This window comes from Lissotriton vulgaris, chromosome 5 (assembly GCF_964263255.1).
Source record: "Lissotriton vulgaris chromosome 5, aLisVul1.2, whole genome shotgun sequence".
Lineage (NCBI taxonomy): Eukaryota > Metazoa > Chordata > Amphibia > Caudata > Salamandridae > Lissotriton > Lissotriton vulgaris.
Genome location: NC_141693.1, coordinates 1,398,891,373 through 1,398,914,685, shown reverse-complemented (window position 1 = coordinate 1,398,914,685; position 23,313 = coordinate 1,398,891,373). Strand labels below are relative to the sequence as shown.

At 43.3% G+C, this 23,313-nt stretch overlaps 1 protein-coding gene across 2 annotated transcripts in view; it reads left to right on the top strand.

Moving 5' to 3' along the window:
• WNT2B (Wnt family member 2B) overlaps window positions 1–23,313 on the top strand; it is a 368,678-nt gene that overhangs the window by 222,030 nt on the left and 123,335 nt on the right. For both annotated transcript variants that reach the window (XM_086923346.1, XM_086923347.1), the window contains exon 2: window positions 10,845–11,065. In XM_086923346.1, coding sequence (XP_086779472.1) covers window positions 10,845–11,065 — 221 coding nt within the window. The remainder of the gene's footprint in view (window positions 1–10,844; window positions 11,066–23,313) is intronic.

Sequence of the window (23,313 nt, the reverse complement as noted above, 5' to 3'; positions counted from 1 at the left end):
ACAAAGCAAAACACAGAGTGACAGAATAGATTATTACATGCAAAAAATACAAAAAAAGCTACAAGCAAAGAAAAAGAGGTGAAAATATACACAAAAGATATACATAACTATAACACTTTACGATATGGAGCACCCAACACAAACCCAGCTCAGACTAGACACTGCTCATGTATGGGTGAATGTTGCGGATCTGCGGTCCGCGAATTCGCGTGAAATCCCAAAAAAGTCCACGAATTTGCGTTTTTTTCTGCGAAATCGCAGATTTTTTTGCGATTTCCATGTACTCAACTGGAGTACTTTCTACTGGCTAATCAGTAAGTGCTACCTCGTTGGGTAAATGTATAGTGTTTTTCCTACACTGCAGCTGCATAAAGGGCCAGAAGATTTGTCTCCACTGACCATGTGTGCCTGTAACTTTGCCACCGCGCCAAAAGGCGCGAGGTCCCTTGAGTGAGCTGTTCATCATTGTTGGGAAAGGGCGGGAGGATGTTTGATACTGCTAGTTTGTGGTGCAGGGCTTTCATGCGTGTCAACATGCCTCTTGAGTATAAAGGGTCAGAGAGCGAGCAGGGCAGCAGGTGAGGAGAAAGCAGCTTCCTGGTCACTGGAACTACACGGGATTGCGCTTGAGAAACTCAGGGATGCAAAGACCTCCCTCAGGTATTACAGATAATTTTCGACGGCAGATATAGTGTTAAAGCACACTTGCCCAGCCTCGACCGTGCTCACTAATGCTTTTGGGCTGATTAAAACGTTACTGAGTTTGAGCTTCAACTCGGGCACCTGCTTTATTTCTATCTGTAAGTGCTTCCTTTTGAGGTTTAATTTTTGTGACAGGAGCCTCGTGCCTGAATGAATCCTGCCCTGCATAGTTATCCACGAAGATGCCACCGTTTTGTGCAATACCTTTACTCAACTGGAGTACTTTCTACTGGCTAATACAGTAAGTGCTACCTCGTTGGGTAAATGTACAGTGCTTTTCCTACACTGCAGCTGAACAGGGACAGAAGATTTGTCTCCACTGACCATGTGTGCCTGTAACTTTGCCACCATGCCAAAAGGCACCTAGGTCCCTTGAGTGAGCTGTCCATCATAGTTGGGAAAGGGCGGGAAGACGTTTGATACCGCTAGTGTGTGGTGCGGGGCTTCTATGCGTGTCAACATGCCTCATGTATAAAGGGTCAGAGAGCGTGCAGGGCAGCAGGTGAGGAGAAAGCAGCCTCCTGGTCACAGGAACGGGGATTGCGCTTGAGAAACTCAGGGATGCAAAGACCTCCCTCGGGTATTACAGATAATTTTCGACGGCAGATATGGGGTTAAAGCACACTTGCCCAGCCTGACCGTACTCACTAATGTTTTGGGCTGATTAAAACGTTACTGAATTTGAGCTTCAACTCGGGCACCTGCTTTATTTATACCTGTAAGTGCTTCCTGTTGAGGTTTAATTTGTGGCCCACAGGAAGCACTTACAGAGTTAAGGCAGGTGCTCGAGTCGAAGCTAACTTTGTAACCATTTTAGAATGGCGCCAGCAAGCACTGTGGCAGCTTGCCGGCGCCATTCTAAAAGGGTTACAAAGTTAGCTTCAACTCGAGCACCTGCCTAAACTGTGCTTCCTGTGGGCCCAAAAAAAAAATTCCCCCGCTCGCGAATTCGCTAATTTTTGGACAATTTCACGAGATTCGCGGATCGCGAAATTGCCGAAAATTCGCAAATTTTGCGAGCAGAGCGGATTTTGCGTCCATACCCATACAGGCACATATCCATACAAACAGGGCTTTGTAAAGTCTAACCTACATTATTCAATGGTATCTGCAATTAACCAAGGATCCAAACCCTCCATCACACTTCTGTTGCCAACCACACCTTCACATTACTTTACCTGTTCTCTAAATTCCACTCCCTTCTCGCACTTCAAAATACACCTTGGAATACAACGTCCATCAGTTTAAACAATTCCTTTCTCGTTCTCACAGATGGTAAAGGGTTAGAAATCTCAGATGACCTCTGGCCAACGAGTAAAGACACGTTAACACTCACACAGCCTTCATTGGCAGAGGTTGAGATAGGTTTATTAACATCTCTCAACTGCATTTTTCATACATTTTCTTTCTTGCATCCATACAAACCTCACTTTTGTAAGAGTGCATCACCCTCTCATCAAAATAAAAGGATGTCCCTGGTATATCTATGTGATGTGGGTAGTCCCATACAGATTCCTTAATCAAAAACCCACAATCAGACCCTGCACATAAATGAAATTCTAACCTCCTTTCTGCACTTTATTACATTACTCCACCAATCATTGCTACAAGCAAATTAAGTGGATGTAAAGATTGCTCTTATTTCACGTTTCAACTTAGCTGTCATCCAAGACCTCCCTCAGTATCCAAACCCTTACCTGTCCAACAAATATCTCTTGTCACTTGTTGGGCTACTGGTTGACTGGGGTGTGAGCCCTGGTCAGTCAACAATGACAATCCTAGTCATGGTAAGGCACAAGCAAACCCACAATTAACCTGTGCTCACCCTCTGGTAGCTTGGCACAGAGAAATCAAGCTTAACTTTAGGGGGAAGTGGTAAAGTATTGATGGGGCACATCAAACAGTAAAACAGTTAAACAAACACACAAAAAAAGACTCTACACCAGGTTAGAAAAATTGAGCTTAATTTTATAAATAAAACAAGACCAAACTGAGAAATGTCCGATATATAGAAACGGATTTATGAATTTGAAACAAATAAACTGCATAATAGCTCTTAAAAGCATAAAGTGCCAACCAGGGATACCTGGTCACACTGGACTAGGTCAAAACCAAAAGTTCAGACCGACCACAATGGAGCGTGATTCAGATACAGTCTCAGATTATTCCTTCTGGCGGTTTACCTTCTCAACCTTTGTGACTAGAGTCCCAATTGCAGGGATGAAATTCATCAGGAGCAACAAAAGCATTGCTGGCGATGGTCGGCAGGGCCCAGAGAACAGACTGGGTGTCACGGACGGGCAGACTGCAGCCATGATACTTGCTGTTTGTAGAGACGAATTTGCGGGCGCTTGTGTTGGATTTTCAGGTGAGCAACATGGTTCCGGAGCGAATGTGCCCGTTCACATTCATGAAGAGCCCAAAAGCCTGACTTAAAGAGGAAAAAGACTGCTTCCAAGAGCCCAGGACCTGGGAGGCACCTTTTAAGAGTCAGGAGCTTGTTGAAGATGCGTCCAGGAGCTGAGGGGAGCCTGGTATCCGATAAGGAAGCCAGCAGATTAGCCCTTTGAGTCACTCTGGGGTCCTGGGCTTAAGATGGGTTCCAGGTCCATTTCTTGATCCCTGAGCAAGTGGACAGCAGGGCAACCCAGCAAGGTTGCAGCTACTTCAGAGTAGAAGACCAGCAGAGTGGCAGTTCTTTCAGCAGCACCTTCTCCTGGCTCAGTATCCACAGGTCCAGAAGTGCACTAAATTGGTGGTTTCAGAGGTCCAGTACTTAAACCCAGCTGTGCCTTAGAAGTGGGGGAGACTTCAAAGACAAGCCCTTGAAGTGCGCAGAGTCCCTGTCCTTCCAACCCTTGCTCCAAACTCACTATAAGGGGTATGTAGCCCTTTGTGTGTGAACTGGACACAGCCTACTGAGGTGTAAGTGAGATTGTGCCCAGCTACCCCCTCCCATGCTGCCAGGATGGCCCATCAGGTCACACCTAAGCTCCCATTGTGTGTGACTGTCTAGAGGGAATATACAAAGCCCAACTTTCATCAACCCCAAACATGTGAGCATAGACAGGCAGCAGGCACCAAATGGCTAAAGCAAGAAAAAAAACAACCTTCTAAAAGTAGTACAGACACAAATCGAAACCCATGGATATATAGGGACCAGTGGTGCATAATGCTTTAAAGGAATAAGGGACCTTATAACGCATATTTGTAAATATTACTGGGAAAAACAATTATGCCCAGACACAATGTCCTTGAGAAAAATGAAAGTCACATTTATTTAACAAATTAATCAAACTTGGTGGGAGGAGACACAAAACACAGAGGTCAAAAAAGTATATGGACAAAAGAACTCAGGAAATAAGGTGTGATGTAAATCAAAAAATCGGATAAAAACAGGCTGGTATGCGTCCGGTTAAATCTAGGACATATCATAGCAAGAAGGAAAGTATCATGTACACATGATCGCAAGAGCAAGGAGGGAGATTCGAGACTGTACAACAAGTCCCTCTAGGTAACAAAAGCTGATAAATCGTGTTATACCTGAAGTAAGTTAGGAGCCTCCTGTGATATGAACACATTTCCCACAGTAGATAAGGTTCAATACCCTGTATTGTCTTGATCATTATGAATTATCGGAAGGAAACCTTATCCAGGGCTAAGGCTTCTCGTACAGGTGCCGCCCTTCCACAAAAGGTCTGTTTTACCCAGGGGATATCCCTCTGGACTAACCCTTCAGGATTCAGCTTAGGTCAACCCAAAGACTTAAAAGCAAGCTTGATATAGGCTAGCCAAGAAATATTCATCGCTCCTTCCAATACCAGATAATCGTGTATTCTTTCAACCAAACTTATTGCCAGAAGATCAAGGGACGAAGGGCAATCCAGTCTGTTATGTAACCAATGCCTACTTCCTTGTGTAACATTTCTGAAGGGATCTTTCTAAGAACTATTAGAAGGCTCCTGTGAAAAGAGTTTTCGACCACCTGTGGCTGGGGACACAGTACAGAACCCCAAAGCTCACAGCAGAGCTGGCCAGTGACACACATTTAGCCTTATAGACCTTTAACATCACCGCTAAATGAGTTTGGCCCAAGCATCTAGCTAAAAGGGCAACCCCCACAAAGGCCGATTTAAGTTTCAGCGAGTTTTTCTTTATCAGAGGTTGCCAAGAAAACCTGGAGTATAAACGAATTCCCACGTAGGAAAAAAAAGTGCTGTACCCTAGAGATGGGATGACCCTTTAACACAAAGCTTTTTTTACCTGGTATTCCTAGGTCTCACCACCCTCACATGGGATTTGGGATGGTTTGCGGTAAGGTTCAGGTCTGCCATATGCCCTACATACAGCTTTATCAATCGTTGCAGCCCGTTGGCAGTCCTAGGCATGAGGACAGCATTGTCCGTATATAGAAGAACTGGTAAACGGCGAGCACCTACTAATCGGATGTCTAGATCTTGTTCCAACAAGGCCACCTCCAAACCATTGATATACAGATTGAAGAGACAGGGGGCCAAAATACACCCCTGGCTCACCCTTATCTTCCATTCCAGGGACGAAGGGTACTCCCTCTCTGATCCAAATCTAACAGTGGTGGGCTTGCAGGAAAGAAAGCAAGGCTGGTTCGACCCCATGGACCCAAGTACAGCCCACAACTTAGCTCTGTTGACATGATCGAAGTCTGAACTAAGGTCCATGAAGGCCAATTGTATCAACCCTCGTCTTGATCTAGAATTCTTATTTATCAACAGCATAAGGTTAAGGATCTGCACCACTGTCCCCTGGCCGAGCCTAAACTTGTACTGAATCTCTGTGAGAATGTTCCCCTCACTAGCTCACAATACCAAACAATCCAACAAAATCCTCCCCAGGACCTTAACTTCGCTGTCCACTAGGGATATAGGATGATAGCAGTCAGGATCAGTCCTACTCCCCTTCTTAAAAACTGGTACTATGATGGAACTTTTCCAGCTAGTGGGCATCTTCCCTCTCGCAGCCGCGTTGAAGTGCTGCATGAGCAGGGAAGCTCATAAATCCACTTCAGACTTGAACAAATCCCCCAGAATGCCATCTGAGCCCGGGCCTTTCCCCTTGGGAATAGCTTGGATGGCTTTCTTAACCTCCATCCAATAAAAAAGTTCAACCCTGGTTCAACATGGTGCAGGATAACTGCTCTCTTCCAAGTGATAGATAGCCCCAAAGTGCTGCCGCCACTCCTGTGGGGGAAAGAAGAAGATCTGAGTACAGACCTGATCCGTTGCAAAGATGGGGTGGTTCCATATCCACCAAATCTCAGCCATACTGGTTTATTTTCCCAAAACATAAAAATATATAGAAATACTGAAGAGACACATTTGAAAGACTTTGGGTAAGAATGAACTTTTGTAGGCGTTACAGATTGCAATGTGTACGTCTTTATTGCCGTTCACCAGAACTGAGTCATATAGATAATATTGAGCCTGCGTATGCGCGCCCACTTGAATGTCACATTTTTAGGCACATATTGGCTTCCGTAGTCAACAATGTTAACAATTTCTCCCACTGACATGCACTGATATAATTCAGCTAATTTTTGTCCATGTTGCTTTAGTGATTTTTCTGGCAAACTTCCTAAGACTTGCATTTTGACCAAACTACTAGATGATGAGACAAGGCTACCTTAAGGTCTTATTTGTTTTGCCTTAGTAGGCTCAACCTGTGATGTGCATGTTGTCCAATCTTTGCAATTTCGGTTAAAAAAAGACTTTGGCCATTATTACCTCTCAGCTCTCATGGTGGGTTTCTCACAATCCCTGTCACTCTGCTTTTCTTCCTGGCTTTTATTATTTTCTTCTCCATCAGGCTTTCTGATACTCTTTCATCCACTTTATCACATTCTGCCAATCCTTGCCATTCTTTTTTCCTGTCATCCGTCCTTCCTCTCTGTCTCCCTTCTTCTCATCCAGTATTTCTTCGTTTCTCTTTGTGACAAAGCCCCAGTAACAGTCTCTTTCTCCCGGTCACCATTTCCTAGATCTTATTTGTGACTGTATTCCAGTCACTCTACAAATGTTTTTCACATCCTCCTCCACCCAATTCACAATTTTAATTCTGAGTGTATTGTAGTGGGCATAGGCACATTCTTCAAATAAAGTACCAGCAGCTGTAGGTACAATGGTTTCCCCCCTCCCACCCTTTTTGCCTTCTGTTCCCCTGCCCATTCCCACTGCTGCTCCCCTGTGGCCCCGCCCCCTCGCCGCCCCGCTTCTGCCTCCTAGCCATTCCTCCATCCCTCCCTGCCTTAAATGGCGGCCGCTGTGAGCCCGTCTGCGCCCGTCCGCACCTAGACCGCGCCCAGTGCCAGAACCCCTGGACCCTGCGAACACCACAACACCATACTCCACTACGACGCCAGCAGCCTTCATGCACTCAACGCCGGCCGAAACAACACCTGCTTCCAGGCCACCCAGAAACGGACCCACGGACCTTTCTCCTGCCGCACCTGCAGCTTCACCTGCCACAGAACCACCAAACACCCAAGGACTGGACCCAACCACCTCCGCTGCATACTCCTCAACACCCGCTCCGCACGCAAACACGCTGTCGAACTCTGGGACCTGCTCGACACCGCCGCCCCAGATGTGGTTTCCCTGACGGAGGCCTGGTGGAACAACTCCTCAGCATCCGACGTCGCCATAGCCATCCCGGACGGCTACAAGGTCACCCGCAGGGATCATGCCAACGGAACCAGATGAGGAATAGCCATTGTACACAAATACATCCTCAAGGTCACCACCCACGCAGATGGCACCCTCAACACCGCCGAACACCTGCACTTTCGGATCCACATGGACCCCAACACCACCCTCAGAGGTACACTCATCTACAGAACCCCCGGACCCCGGGCTCAGTTCAGCGACTCCATCGCCGACCTCGCCAGCACCCACGCACTCGCCTCCACAGACTACATCCTCCTCGGGGACCTGAACTTCCACCTCGAGAATAACAACAACGCCAACTCCGCCACCCTGATTGACAACCTTGCCAACCTCGGCCTCAGACAACTCGTCACCACACCCACTCACGCAGCTGGCCACACGCTGGACCCCGTCATCTCCACAGGCACCCACGTCGCCTTCAACCACACCACCGAACTCCACTGGACGACCACCACTGCATCCATTTCACCTTCAAGAAACCAACCACGCACCACCACACCCAACAGCGCCCCCGCCGCTGCTGGAGCAAAGTCACCGAAGACCAGCTGATCATTACCCTCACCCAGAACCCACCCTCCAACCCCACCAACCCAGACGCCGCAGCCCGCAACCTCAGACAGTGGATCGATGACTGTGCCAACACCCTTGCCCCGCTGAAGAAACCCTCCAACAGCCATGCCAGCAAGAGAGCCACCGACGAGCTCAAAACTTCCAAACGTTCATGCCGGAAACTGGAGAAGATATGGCTCCACGAACGCCCACAAGGACGCCACCAACAGACATCACCACCTCATCAGATTAGACAAAAGATCCTTCTTCAAAGACCGACTGGATAACAACGCACACGACAGCAAAGAGCTCTTTAGCATTGTAAAGGAACTCCCCAACCCCAGCGCCAACACCAGCAGCATCCCGTCCTCACAAGAATTGTGCGATTCACTAGCCATCTTCTTCCACCGCAAGATCGCTGTCATCCACGACAGCTTCAACACCACGACCGCCTCGACTACGCCAGACCCCGCCTCCCCTGGGAACACCACTAACGCCAACCGCCTGACCTTCTGGTCCAACGTCAATGACGAAGAGACACGCAAGGTCATGAATTCCATCCACTCAGGATCTCCGTTAGACCCGTGTCCACACCACATATTCAACAAAGCAGACGCAGCCATCGCACCACAACTACGGAGGATCATTGACATCTCCTTCGAAATAGAAACATTTCTGGAAAGCTGGAAGCACTCTGAAATCAATGCCCTCCTCAAGAAGCCCAAGGTGGACCCCAAGGACCTCAAGAATTTCCGGCCCATCTCCCTGCTACCATTCCCGGCGAAGGTCATTGAGAAAATATCCAACTCTCAACTGGCCTGCCACCTGGAAGTCAGCAACACTTTGGACCCGTCCCAGTCTGGATTTAGATGAAACCACAGCACCGAGACAGCCCTCATCTCTGCCACAAACGACATCAGGCGCCACCTAGACAATGGCAAAACATCAGCCCTCATCCTCCTGGACCCGTCGGCCGCCTTTGACACGGTCTGCCCCCGCACCCTAAAAACACGCCTCATAGAAGCCGGAATCCAAGAGAAGTCCCTTGACTGGACCACGTCCTTCCTCTCCGGCAGAACCCCTTCCGATCCAAAGCTACCGACATCATCTGCGGCGTCCGCCAGGGCTCATCGCTCAGCCCGACACTATTTAACATCTACATGGCCCCCCTCACACAAGTGGCCCGCCATCACAACCTCAACATCATCTGCTACGCCGACGACACCCAGCTCATCCTCTCCCTCACCAAAGACCCACACACTTCCAAAACCAACATCCACGAGGGAATGAAGGCCATCGCCGACTGGATGAGGAACAGCCGTCTGAAGCTGAACTCGATCCAAATGGAGGTCCTCATCCTCGGACCCACCCCATCAGCCTAGGACGACTCCTGGTGGCCTACCACACTGGGAACAGCACCGACACACACGACCATGCACACAACCTAGGATTTATCCACGGCTCCTCCCTCTCCATGTCTAAACAGGTCAACGTTGTCTCCTCCTCCTGCTACAACACCCTCCGCATGCTCCACAGGATCTACAAGTGGATCCCGACTGAAACCAGAAGAACGGTGAAACAGGCCCTCGTCAGCAGCAGACTGGACTACGGCGACGCACTCTGCGCAGGAAACCCAGCCAAACACCTACGACGACTTCAACGCATCCAAAACGCCTCTGCCCGACTGAACGTTAACGCCCCCCGCCGTAGCCACATCACCCCCCTCCTGAAAGACCTACACTGGCTCCCCATCGACAAGAGGATCACCTTCAAGCTCCTCACCCACGCACACAAAGCACTCCACAACGCCGGGCCAGCCTACCTGAACAGCAGACTCAGCTTCCACACCCCCACCCGCCAGCTCCGCTCCGCCAGCCCCACCCCCGCCACCGTCCCCTGCATCCAACGAATGACCTCCGGTGGCAGATCCTTCTCCTACCTCACCGCCAAGACCTGGAACACCCTCCCTACCCACCTACGGCAGACCCAAGACCTACTCGCCTTCAGAAGACTCCTCAAGACCTAGCTCTACGAGCAGTAGCGGCACCCCCCCTCCCCTCAGCGCCTTGAGACCCTCACGGGTGAGTAGTGCGCTTTACAAGTACATTGATTGATTGATTGATTGAACAGCGAGATCCATAGGGTTTTTGTAATTCGGTGGGCCTGACCATGCATAATTACTTTGGTCATGAGGTAACTGGAAATAATTGACATAAATAGCAGCTACCACCTATATTGATGAACATAACTATACTAATAGGAGCCCTTGGTTATTATCAAAATGCCATAGAGGGATAATTTGGTGTTCGCCTTTACATCTACAAGATTTTATGTCTCTTATGCCTCTTTGGGTGCCATAGAATGTGTCTAATAATTTTCAATCTAATAAAAAAGCTTCAGGGTCTAGCTTATGCTTCAGAGTGTATGATTACTGAACCAGCCACTCCTTTCACTAAAGCTATAACATTGCATTGTTCTATGCTTCATAACATAGAACTAAGCACTGGTATGGTTCACAAGAATATCACCTTGTTTGACCAGCTCCAAAGGTTTTGACTCGGTGGGGACATGTTATTAGACAATAAACCAGCAAATGGGCACATTTGCAAACCTGGAAGAAGTTGTAGTCAAAATAAGCTCTTGAACATATATATATAAAGTAGCAAGTCCTATCTAGCAGCAGTCATTCTCCTAGCACAATGGATTTTCTACCAATTTCAAATGTTCAAATTAAAAGTACAAGAAAAAGAGGGTAGATACAAAGGACATTATCATTTCCACTTTTGTATTTAGGCGCACATATTGAATATCATAGAGACCTAAATTTAGGCATGCTATTTAAAATGTGTAGCCCATTTCTTCTTTTTTTTAATATAAAGTTTCATTTTGTTGCAGGTATTTTGGGGCACTAGGTGCCAGGGTGATTTGTGATAACATACCTGGACTTGTGAATAAGCAACGACAGCTGTGCCAGAAGCACCCCGACATCATGCAGGCCATCGGGGAGGGAGCCAGGGAGTGGATCCATGAATGCCAGCGACAGTTCCAGCACCACCGATGGAATTGCAGCACTATTGACAGAGACCATTCAGTATTTGGCCGAGTTATGCTAAGAAGTAAGATGTACCACTTATTTGGTCTTCCTGTCTCTCCACAGCTAACCATAGGAAATGTACTGCTATCCAAAGCTCTATTACCTTACAATTGTTCAATTATTGGATCGTCTACACACGTCTATGCAGTTTGAGGCCAATTCAATAATTTCACTTTGAGGGCTGTTCTTGTTCATTTTCCTAGACTGGTGAAGCTTAACCTAATTGCTTCAAACTTCAAACCTTTAATGGAATGTCTGTGTAGAGGAGGTTGAGACACAATCTCCAGTCTTAGCAGATGTTAGGACACATTTTGACAATCTACATTCAGAAATAGTTGAAGCATTTATTAGGGCCACAGCCTTTTTTAGCTATAATAAAACTTATCAATATGGTGGCAAACAAAGTTAAATGAAATGAGCAACAATAGGTAAAAATAATTTTGATCTCCGAGCGGAAATGCAAGGCAAATCTAAGATATAGATTGGAATACCTTTCTACAGCATGAAGATTATATAAAGAGATTGCTGTTGAAAACCTTTTTAAAATTGAACTCATTTCTGAAGTTTCAAACAAACGTTAATGTAAAAGAAAGGTTGTGAAATCGTCTAATTTTTTGGTTGTTCATATCTTGGTTCACAGTCTTCCACAGAGAACCTCTAACTTAATGCAGTATCATATGATGATCAGGAAAAATGCCCACAAATGAAGTGAGACAAACAGTCTCAGTAGATTCTTGCCAATTTTGGTCTTGAGAACAAAATATCTGAAATCTTTATTCTTAATGTATGATGTTTTAAAAGATCAAGATAGTTTATGTAGCCTGTGTACTTTGGATTTTAATACAATGTATTATAAAATGTAAGCTATTTAGACTGATCTTATTGAGATAGAATTTAGGATAAAAAAGTGTATTTTGCTGTACTTAAAGGATCAGTTGCAGGCAAAAGGAGATGAGACGAATTTGCATCCTCTTTAATAGTTGGTGACCTCTCCTGGTAATCCCAAATAATTAGAAGCATTAGCTCATGCATTTCCAACTCAGTTTTTGTTAACTGTTGGGTCTTTGTAAAGGGAGTGAATATATTCAGACAATTGATCTCTTGCACTCTGGGTCTGAAGACATCTCTTGGATGTGGACCATTGAGGATAAAAAGAACATCTGCCCCCACATGCATCAATGTAAGGTTTTGCGATTCCTTATTTGCGAAAATTAGGGAATCGCAAATAAGGAATCGCAAAACGGGATGCAACAATTTATTCTCATAATATTTGCGATTCAGTAAAAATCGCAATTTATACTGAATCGCAAATATTATGCGAATTCTAATTTGCGATTTCGCATTTCCCATTGATTTCTATGGGCCAAAAGGCCCATAGGAATCAATGGGAATTGCGAAATCGCAAATTAGAATTCGCAAAATGTTAATGCATTCCATGGGAGCAGGGGGGGGGTCTAAAGGACCCCCCCTTGCACCCCTGAAATGTATTTTAAAGTGGATGTTTCACACACACATGTCCTAAGGACATGTGTGTCTGTAACATGACAGTGTTTAAAATGTTAATTTGAGCATTTTAAATATTTTTCGCAAATTACCACAAGGTTCACCCTCGTGGTAATTTGCCCCCCCCTAATTGCGAATTTGCAATTTTAAAAACAATCATGCATTGCTTTTAAGGAATCGCAAATTTGCGATTCCTTAGAAGCAATGGCATTTTTGGAAATCGCTAAAAGTAGCGATTTTGCCACAAATGATTGATGCATACTAAAAAGATATTTAGGAATCGCAAACGGCCGATTTTACCAAATCGCACCGTATGCGATTCCTAAATACCTTGATGCATGGGGCCGCTGGAGTTGCTTGCTGTCTTGTGTGGACAGTTTGTAGCATTAAAGGTATTACATGTCTTATGACTTTAACAGCAGTTAAATCTTGTACTTGAAGAATTCATGCTGATCTGCATCTTACTGAGAAAGATTGGATTCTCCTATTTCTCGTTGCACCGATGCAAAATTTGTGTTAGTAAATTATGCCCAAATCATCAACAGACCCTATACAAAAGGGAGGTCCAAGGACTAATTCTGGTGTTTGTGCCCATTTGTGAAGATTCAAGTGCTGATGTCTTTGAGCTTTTTATCTATCATCTGATTGCTGATCCAGTGGAAAAGGATTTTGGCAAATTTCTATCATATGGACCCAATGTAATACCTAACAGTCCCTTTCACACTGCATGGTTTTAAAACACTTTACCAATTTTTCTACCATCTATTGTATTCTCTTTCCTCTCCGATGAATCTTTTTCAGGGGTCAGGGTTTGGCAAAGGATTGACAGAATTCTAAAATAGGAACCAAAATAACGGAATAATCATTTATTATAACTAATTGACATTAATAAAGACAAACTTAGTTTGTTTATTAATATGCTTTATCTAAATATGTGAATGCTCATCAAGTATAATACAGCTTAAATCATAGATCACACAAGAGAAGAGAACAACAATATAGTAGTTCACAATTATACATCCCAAATATACAGGTCATGAGAGAGTGGATAGGCACAGAGACAAAAGAGTAAAAACATTTGCAAATAAGGTCAATGTAAATTCAGAATATCATACAAACCTACTGCGCAAATTACTAGAAGTCTGGAAAACTACTCTCCGGTCGAGTGAGTAAGCTGGGGCATCCTCAAGAAGGTATGAGGAGCAAAGTCACAGAGTCAGGATCAGCAGAACAAAAGTCAGCCAACTAAGAGGCCGATTAGGATGGCTGTGAATCCGCATCCTCCGGGTCACAGGAATCATTTTGTACTGTGGCATTTTTGAAAATTCTGCACCCTGTTTGACTGAAATCTGAATAAGATCAACTCCTTTCATCAATCCAATAGCTTTCCCTGAAAAATTCCACACACCAGTCATCACCATGTTCAGCAGGCAAATCCTTTGCTGTAAATGAAAGATATAAATCATCCACTTATGCCCCTTGCCATCATTACCTTAAACACCTCATCCTCGTCCTTTGTATGAAATGCTATACCATCTGGTATACAATAGATGGTGCAATTCAGTTTGCATAGTAAATCTCTACCTAACAGGTTAACCAGACTTGTATCACACATCAAAACAATGCAAGTCTTTAAAATCTCCAATGTGCACCTTCATTGGTTTTGTCACTGGAGTTCTGATCAATTGATTTGAAACACCTACAACTTGGATAGCATCTCCAAAGAGGGGTAGGTTAGGGATTTCCACAGTTCTCACAGTGGAATGGATAGCACCAATGCCTGCAAGGAATGTAATAACATTACTTTTAACTTCTCCATCTACAAAGGGACCACACTGATCTACCTCTAAAGATGCGCCAAGTACGCACTCCTCCTCCTCCTTCAGGCACTGTCATTGAGATGTATCTGAAATACTCTCCTGGCACTGCAACCAATATTGTGAAACCATTTGCATATTTTGATTATTGTTTGCTTGCTCACCCACATTCACACTGTATCTTTGTACCTGAGCCTTCACATCGTTTGGCATTGGGGCTTGTAGTATTTGTACCTGTGGAACTACCTGTTGTGGTTGATTTCCGTTCACCTCAACTTGCATTTGCTGATTAAAATCCTGATTCATTTAAGTATTCCCTAGGAAAACCTTACATTAGCGTTTCCATTTTCCCAACTTGCTGCACGCATAACAGGGACATTTCTTTTTCATCTCTTCTTTATTACCTCTACCCTTATCTCTTATTTGAGTAGAAACACCACCATTCATCATCACACCTCCCATCTTAGAAATTTGACCATTTTGATTCTGACCCTTTCTTTGGAAACCTGTTTGAGAAAAATCCACAAAATTGCTACCTTTCTGTGCTGCTTTCATCTGTGCCCACAGTAATTTCTCTTTCAACTTCTTATGCCTTGATTCAATATCATCACTACAATATTTTGCATACCACAATATCTCATCTACACTTTTATTCTGCCAGCAAATCAAATGCTGCTGAATCATGACTAATATCCGGTTTCAAACTAAACGCAAACTTATACACAAAATGTCCCATATCTTTATCAGTTATGCTTTCAAAACCACTATAGTGTTTAAATACCTGTAATAAGAAGCATGTACTGTTTCTTTCATCTTCTGGGTTGTTCTATCTATTTTTATCCAATCTGTCTCTTTTGGTGAAATCTTTCCCTTCAAAAAGGTAATTACTTGATTATAGTTTTTTCATCACTTCATCTGATGGTGCTCCAGTCTTTGCATCTCTGGGATATTCTTCTTTTGGCAAATCTACTGCAATTTTACACTCAACCCATAAATCAGCTGGAACCACAATGTCAAACAAACCATCTAAATCTTTCAACAAGACTTTTGAATCCTTCACAAATATTTTTACTTTGTACCACTCAACTGGTTTTTCTCTCAATCTAGGAAACTCATTTGTAAAAGACAGTATATTCTGTCTTGACCACGGAATGTGAACATATCCACCTCCTGGTACCTCTCTCATTGGATATATCAGTTCAGTCATTGTTGTCTCTGTCCCTGTTTCTCTCACTGGAAACATAGATGATGCTCCTTTATTTGCAAGCATTTCTGATTTCTTTTTAGCCCACCTGCCTTTCCAATGTTCTAATTCACGCCATCTTCTTAATGTATTAATCAACTCTTTAATTTTCAATCGCTTACCGGAAGCATTCAAACTCTCCAATCTTTATCACTAAAATCCAATCTATATGTCTTTGGCAAAGCCATTGCTTTTGCTATGTCAACTCCATAAGTTTGTGCAACTTCAGCAAATCTCTCATGAAGTCTCTTTACTCTCATTGTAATATTTTTAAACAAAAACAACAATTCTTCTTCCTGATATTTACTCAATATTTCTGGACTAATCGTACCTAAGATCATTTCTTCCAAGTCTGCTTTTAATCTACTCATTCATCCAACTCTTCCAGTGATTGTCTTATTGAACCTCCTGAGGTAGGTGTCACTTGCTCTCACATTCTGCACTAATCTTCTAGGTTCTATCTGCACATTACGCTTTGGGGTTTCTACTGATCTTTCTGAAATATCAATCAATGTTCCTGTCTCACTTACTTCAGCACCACTATTAATCCTGTCATCATGAACAGGTACTGTCGATGTATGCACTTGCAAAATATCCCGACCCTCACTGTACAATGGAACTATGGGACCAATCGTCACAGGAACTGATAGAGCTTCTGCATTCAGATTCAATTGAGTAATCTGTTGTGTCAAATCATCTTTTACCTGACTCATTACATTTGTATTTCTCACTTGCAAAGGCTGAGGAACCTCTACTTGAATCAATGGAGCATTCAGGGTAATTCTCTCCTGTTCCTTCCTGATATGATGAAGGAAACTCATAATCAACTTCATTTGGATCTGGAACTGATAATTCAACATTTTTCTTTTTCTCTTTACACCTTCCTCCAACCTGATCCTGCACTACAACAACCGGATATAAACTCTCACCTACTGCAATCACATCTCTACTCCACTTTTTCATTTGGGCATCCCCTTTTGCCTATGAGTATCTACTCACGGTATTTCAGTATTTATTCTCAGACCCGTCTCCATCTCTCTTATATGCCTCATGTTCCCATTCTTCAAGTGCTTCAGACTGCATTTGTCTAGGATTTGGTCTCAATTGACCAGCGCCTTGAGACCCTCACTGGTGAGTAGCAGGCTATGTAAACCCCTAATTGATTGATTGATTCATTCATTAATTTGATATCTCAGGTTCTCTAAAATCCATACACTGAAAACGCCAAATTCCCATCTCCTAAAAGAAGCAGGCGGTACAGGAATTCCCTCTCTAATAGGTATGGGCTCATCTTCCCTAAACAAAGTCTTCATCATTTTCACTAACTTCATTTTATTTTGTTTGTTTTACTAAATCAGGCAAAACAAAGGGAATTTTTTTTGTATTTTCACATACAGCATTTGTTCACACTAACCAGTACCAGCGTGGCTCACACCAACCAACCAATACCAGCACAGCACTCTTTCGTGACTATTCACACTAGCTGACCCATGCCAGCGCGGCTCTCTGTGAAGTCAGTATAACTCCTACACCTGACCCTCCCTTTACCAAAATAATTGGCAGTAAATTACAAACTCTTCTCAAAGGAAAACAAGATTCAAAACAACAGATAAAGAAACCTGCCTGTCTACTCCGCTAAAAGAAAGAGATAGATTAAAAAAAAAAATCTTTCGCTACTAGCAGTATATCGACCAGCATTACTCCACCCTCAATCAAGTAAAAATTCTCAGGACTTCTTCAGCTGCGTTTTCTAAACTAGCTTTAAAGTTACCTATGCAATATTAACAACCCAACTGTTGCTTAATACCACCTCAGCAGACAACACAATACTACTTAGTGTATGCCACACTAAACCTGCTCATTATGCTAATCCCAGGATCTTAAGCCACTTCGGACCCATCTCTCTTTAGGTCAACGGCAGACCACAACATATAACAATGATACAAAATACTAGTAATTATTAATTCCGTCTCAATAAATTGCCAATTTAAACCATAAAACCAATCAAGTCTGCTACCAAAAACTGATCCAGCGGAAAGGGATTTTGCTCATTTCTATCATCTGGACCCAATTTAATACCTAAGAGTTCCTTTCACGCTGCATGAGTTTAAAACACTTTACCAATTTTTTTACCATCTATTTTATTCTATTTCCTCTTTGTCAGTGGTCAGGGATTGGCATAGGATTGACAGAATTCTGAAATAAGAACCTAAATAAAGGAATAATAATTCAGTATAACTAATTGACATTAATAAAGACAAACTCAGTTTCCTTATCAATATGCTTTATCTAGATATATGTGAATGCTCATCAAGTAATACAGCTTGAATCATAGATCATCACACAAGAGAGCAACAATACAGTAATTCACAATTATACATCCCAAATATCCGGGTCATGAGAGAGTGGATAGGCGAAGAGACATAAGAGTAAAGACATTTTCAAATAAGATCAATGCAAATTCAGAATATTATACAAACCTATCGCACAAAATGCTAGAAGTCTGGAAACATTCTCTCTGGCCAAGAGAGTATGCTGGGGCATCATCAAGAAGGAATGAGAAGCAAAGTCAAAGAGTCAGGATCAGCAGAACAACAGTCAATTAAGTTAGGAATAGGCAACACTGCTCTCTCTTCACGCCAAAAATAAAAGAAGGAACGCACACCCAACCATTTCAGTACTAATATTTACACCCTTATTCTCTAAAGATCCAACCCCCCATTTATCATCACACAGAAAATTATTCAACCCCATTGGTTTAAACCAAAGGGTGTCTGGTCACTCCACTTTCGATGTGCCTAACTTTTCAACAGTTCCTTTATCTTTAGACAACTTTTGTGTTCAATATTCAGCAGAGGAAACTCAGATAATCTCTTCCGTGGCTTGCACATTTCTCCATCTCGCTAATGTATCAATCTTATAGTACAAGTGTCCACATACTCCGCTCGGGAAGAAAGTTCCATTCATAATGTTCATTGTTTCTTCCATATAACCTTGGCCATCTTCAGGAACTCATGAAGGACAGATTTCATTATTTTTGCAGTCTACACTCTAATAAGCAAATTAAAACCCAAAAGACTCTCGTGGACTTCTCTGCAGAAAAGTAAAATGCACTCTAGGAAAGATAAATACACATGTGATTATCATTAACATTTTACAAAACTCCATTATTAATGCTCTAGAAATGCTTTGTTTGCATTTTCTTAGTCTATGTACATTATTGTAAGTAAGTAAGTAATAGCTTTATTCGATAAAAACATATCATAAAAGCATTTACACATCTTTAAAAAACATTTTTAACGACAATCATCACATAAAAACATTTCATATACAAAACAGCATATTGGGTGGCTACGCTCGGTCACTGGATTAACATTTTTCTTGCAGTTCTTAGGCGCCAAGCCCAACCCAAAGATTTTGCCATACAAGTTGAAAAGAGGGGTCTAGGATCTGTACGTAAAATACGCAGGGCTTCTAAGTGAGAGCGAGTTCCCAGGCTTCTGCAAATAGGCTTCAACCACCTACGTCTCGGGGCTACATAGACACTACATTCGAACAACATATGGGACACAGACTCTACCCTTAAATCGCAAAAGGGGCAATAGGGTACAGTTTGAGCGGGCGGTTTCCAAGTGGACGTGAACTCACATAGTGGAAGTACCCCCAACCTAAACTTGATGTACAATGCTCTGTTCCTTGGGCTCTGAATGGTGTCTAGATAAGGTTCCCTTAAAGGCAACTCCTTGACTGACAGAAACAGGGCTACAGATTTACAATGGTTTATACTTCGGGCCCTCTCACTGCCCAATAAACCTTCTTTAGATATTGTTTTGAGGGTGCAGATTTGTTGGACCAAGCCTCGCCTAGGCCCAAATTGTATAGCAGCTTTTTGACCTCCCTGAGCCAGATGATCTTATGAGAACCCGATAATGACAAAATGTCATTCAAGGCGTCTGCGTAACTACTTAATTCCTGCACGTTCCAAATTCTGGACCATAACAGGAGTGGGCGTAGTTTCGCTTGGTCGCAGATTGCCCGGGTACCTGCATCTATCAGTAATGGCATTGTTGGCGTGCTGTGGGGCAAACCCATTAGGTCTTTATGGAAGTTGTTCTCAAGATGGGCCAGAGTGTCAACTTTTTGAGTGCCCCACAGCTCAGCACCGTAGAGTGCCGCGCTTACAACCCTTGCCCTATAGATATCTAGGGGGGCCCCAATAGGTTTTGATGGTGATGCTCGCTGCTCCTTGAGCAGCGCACCTGCCACCCTTTTGTGGGTAAGGAAGATTTTTTGATGGTGTGCCTTCCAGCTCATGGTATCACTGATGCGTATGCCCAGATAATCAAATTCTTTCACACGATCAAGTGGGACAGAATCCAGGACCGGGGGATAAACAGATTGTTTTGGCGGGTTAAGAACTAAGAACTTAGTTTTACCTGTATTTATGGCCAAGCCCCTTTCATTGCAGAAGGTTTGAAAGCTGGAGAGCAACGATTGGATGCCCATTGGTGATTTTGAAATTAGGAGGGTATCGTCCGCGAACAGAAGCGTTGGGATCTTCCTTCCAGCCAGGGTGGGTGCGTCTGATGGTTGTTGCAAAAGATGCTCCACCACTCCGTTGATATAGAGAGAGAACAGAGTGGGGGCAAGCACACACCCCTGGCGGACGCCTCTGTCCACGGGGATACGAGATGTTTTCTCTCCCTGTGCACCCCATCTAATTTGGGCGAAGTTCCTATCATGGAATTTTACAAGCAGTGACAGCAGATAGGGGGGAGGCCTAACCCATCGAGGACGTTCCATAGAAGCGTGCGTGGTACCAGGTCGAAGGCAGTCCGCAGGTCAATGAAGACTAAATACAGACTGCCCCCTCCCAGCACCACCACTTTCCAATAGATCATTAGAAGGCGGAACGTCTGCTCATTTGTACCCGTACCTGTTCTGAAGCCTGCTTGGAGATCTGATAGGATATGGTTATCGTCTGCCCACTCGATGATCCTGCCCAATACCACCTTTCCTGCTACCTTTTGAGAAGAATCTAATAAACTAATTGGGCGGTAGTTTGCTGGGTCGTCCCTGGAGCCTTTTCGTCAAACAGTTAGTGATAAAAAAACTTGTGGCTTTTGGCTGTTATTTCTGCATTTGCAGCCTTCTACAAAAGTGCTACAAACACTAATTTCTCCCAGCACATGTATGTGCAGTTTTCATCTTTCCCCTTTTTGTTTTACACTGTTAATTTTCACACCATTTTGTTAATAATCCACACAATGAGGAGTTCAACCCGAGCAGGTTTTATTTTGCAAAAACCCTAGTCCATCATTGCATCTGTCTATTTTAGGAAGTAAGGGCTTGATTTAGACCTGGGCGGATGGGTTACTCTGTCCCACAGTGATGGATATCCTGTCTGCCAAAATATAAATCCTATATGATATTTCGGTGTGGATAGGATATCCGTCACCGTTGAGATGGCTTAACCTGCCCCAAAGATCTAAATCAGGCCCATAATCTTTTAGCAGGCAGAGGGCTGATTTTAGGATGTTCACGCAGAGCAGATCATGTAGCTATAATGTTGTTCATAATGCATACCAACCTGAAAGTTTAGATTCCAATAGGAATAAAACATGTAACAATTATTTTCAATATGTACATTACACCACTTTGTGAGATCATCTACATAAATAACCGGCACCCTCGCATGCATGCTGGTGATAGATCTATGTCTCATTCCAAGGTAACTCAGAAGCAGTCTGTGGAGTCCCTAAACATATTACTTGCATGAGTGGTCATTTGGATTGACATTAAGACATTGAATAATTGTTGTACTGCATTTGTTTATTGATTTTGCTACATTTATATGCATTTCTCTACAAATGAAACAGACTCATATATGGTCACAAACCTAGTACATATTTCACTGTTAGAAATAAGGAACCTTCTCATGAGGAAAAAGAATAGGAATATCAGTGCAAATAAAAATAATAACAGCTATATCAGCTAGAGTTAAGCAGTGGTAAAAAGTAGAGTCGTAAACAGACAACCGTTCTTTAAAAAAAATATACTAATGATATTTGCCTGGCTGCCTTATGGGGAATATACCCTCCTACTCCCATCACCCCTTCTTAATGGTTTATCTACAGCAAGGTCAGCGTTGTATAGTGAACACTACAATGTATACACCTGAAGTGTTCTTATGTTAGCTAGCAACACTCTGATTAATGACGGATATACTATTAAATTGAATCTTAAAGCACACATGATGCAAGCAGGAATTGATTATTACGGGCTATGAAAGAAACTTGGAATTGGGCCAGTATAAAAATCCCATATTTTTTAAAGTGTTTCTTGTTCCTTTGACCAAGATGCATAAACTTAATCAAATATTAATAGCTCTCTTTCACAGGACTTTTGTTTTCTAGCAGTCACTGACATTCTATTGCTTTTTTCCGTGGGAACTTTAAGAATGCACTCTATGCAAAGCTTCCCTTGTGTATAAGATGGGAGACCCAACTAGTGCAGAAAGCTTCCATACAAGTGTAGAAACTGGTCTGTTATTTAGACAATACACATCTAATTTTGTAAGGCTAAAATGAATGTCAATACATGTTTCTCTGCTCTCCTAGAGACAGTATTTGTCAACTGAGACAAAAGTCAACTGATTTGTCATTCTTGAGTCTTGGTGGTGGTAGTTTTGTGACCTACAAGGGGTAGTGGTGTTTTTATTCAAAGAAAGCATAGAATGCCCACCAAGAACCACACTGAGTTTGTCAACATTATTTCACATTGAACTTTAACCAGAAGAAGTCAGAATTTATAGAGATGCCATGTTGTCAAATTTATGCCCAGGCAGGAACACCACCATTTCACAAGTTCACATTTTAAATGTTACATCTTTTCTTGAACGTTGATACTTGGTACACTTTTGCTTGCGTGCTTGTACGGATACTGTTCCATGAAATAGCTTTGCCTACATTATGAGATCCTTGAACATTCTGTACAAAAGCTAAAGTTCACTGTGCAAGATGTTCATTATTTTTCCCTCAGCAACAGTTTTGTCAGGGAAGTATCAATAGTGGGAGCCTGACTGGGACTTCTGCATGGCAACATGGGTGATGTTTACTGTATTAAGGGCATCACTCCTTTGTTTAAGTAGAAGGGCATATTGCTGGGACTGATGAAGTTGACATATGCTGGAACTCCAGCCCAGCTGATTCCTGTTTACCTCCTGTAAAGGATGAGGCCCAGCTCTCCACCAAGACTAACCCTCTAATTACGCTTACCCATAGGTAGCAGGGGAAATAGATCACCCTACACGGATTCTGGCAGATTTACCCACTCTAAGAGCAGTAGGATATGGAGCGCTAGGTAGGAACATATCTATCACGTTACATTTATGCCATTCTTGTAATGCTAATCACAAGGCTCTGTTTCCTTCTATTGATCATTGCAGCACACGTATTTTATGCAAGAATCACTATGCTTCAATAAATATTGAAATGCCATGCTGTGCCTTCCTTGTGTATCTCCTTGGTTATGCATGAGTAACCAAACAAAAAGGTTCTAGATCTGTTACCATGATTTCCTTGGGGAGTCAGGGTTGTCATGTTCTGAGTAACCCTGGGCAAAGGACTTCGCTCCGACCACGGAGTGGGCATAGTATTGCCTACATAACGCTTCGCAAAGTAGGCGTAGTAGGCAAAACACTACGCA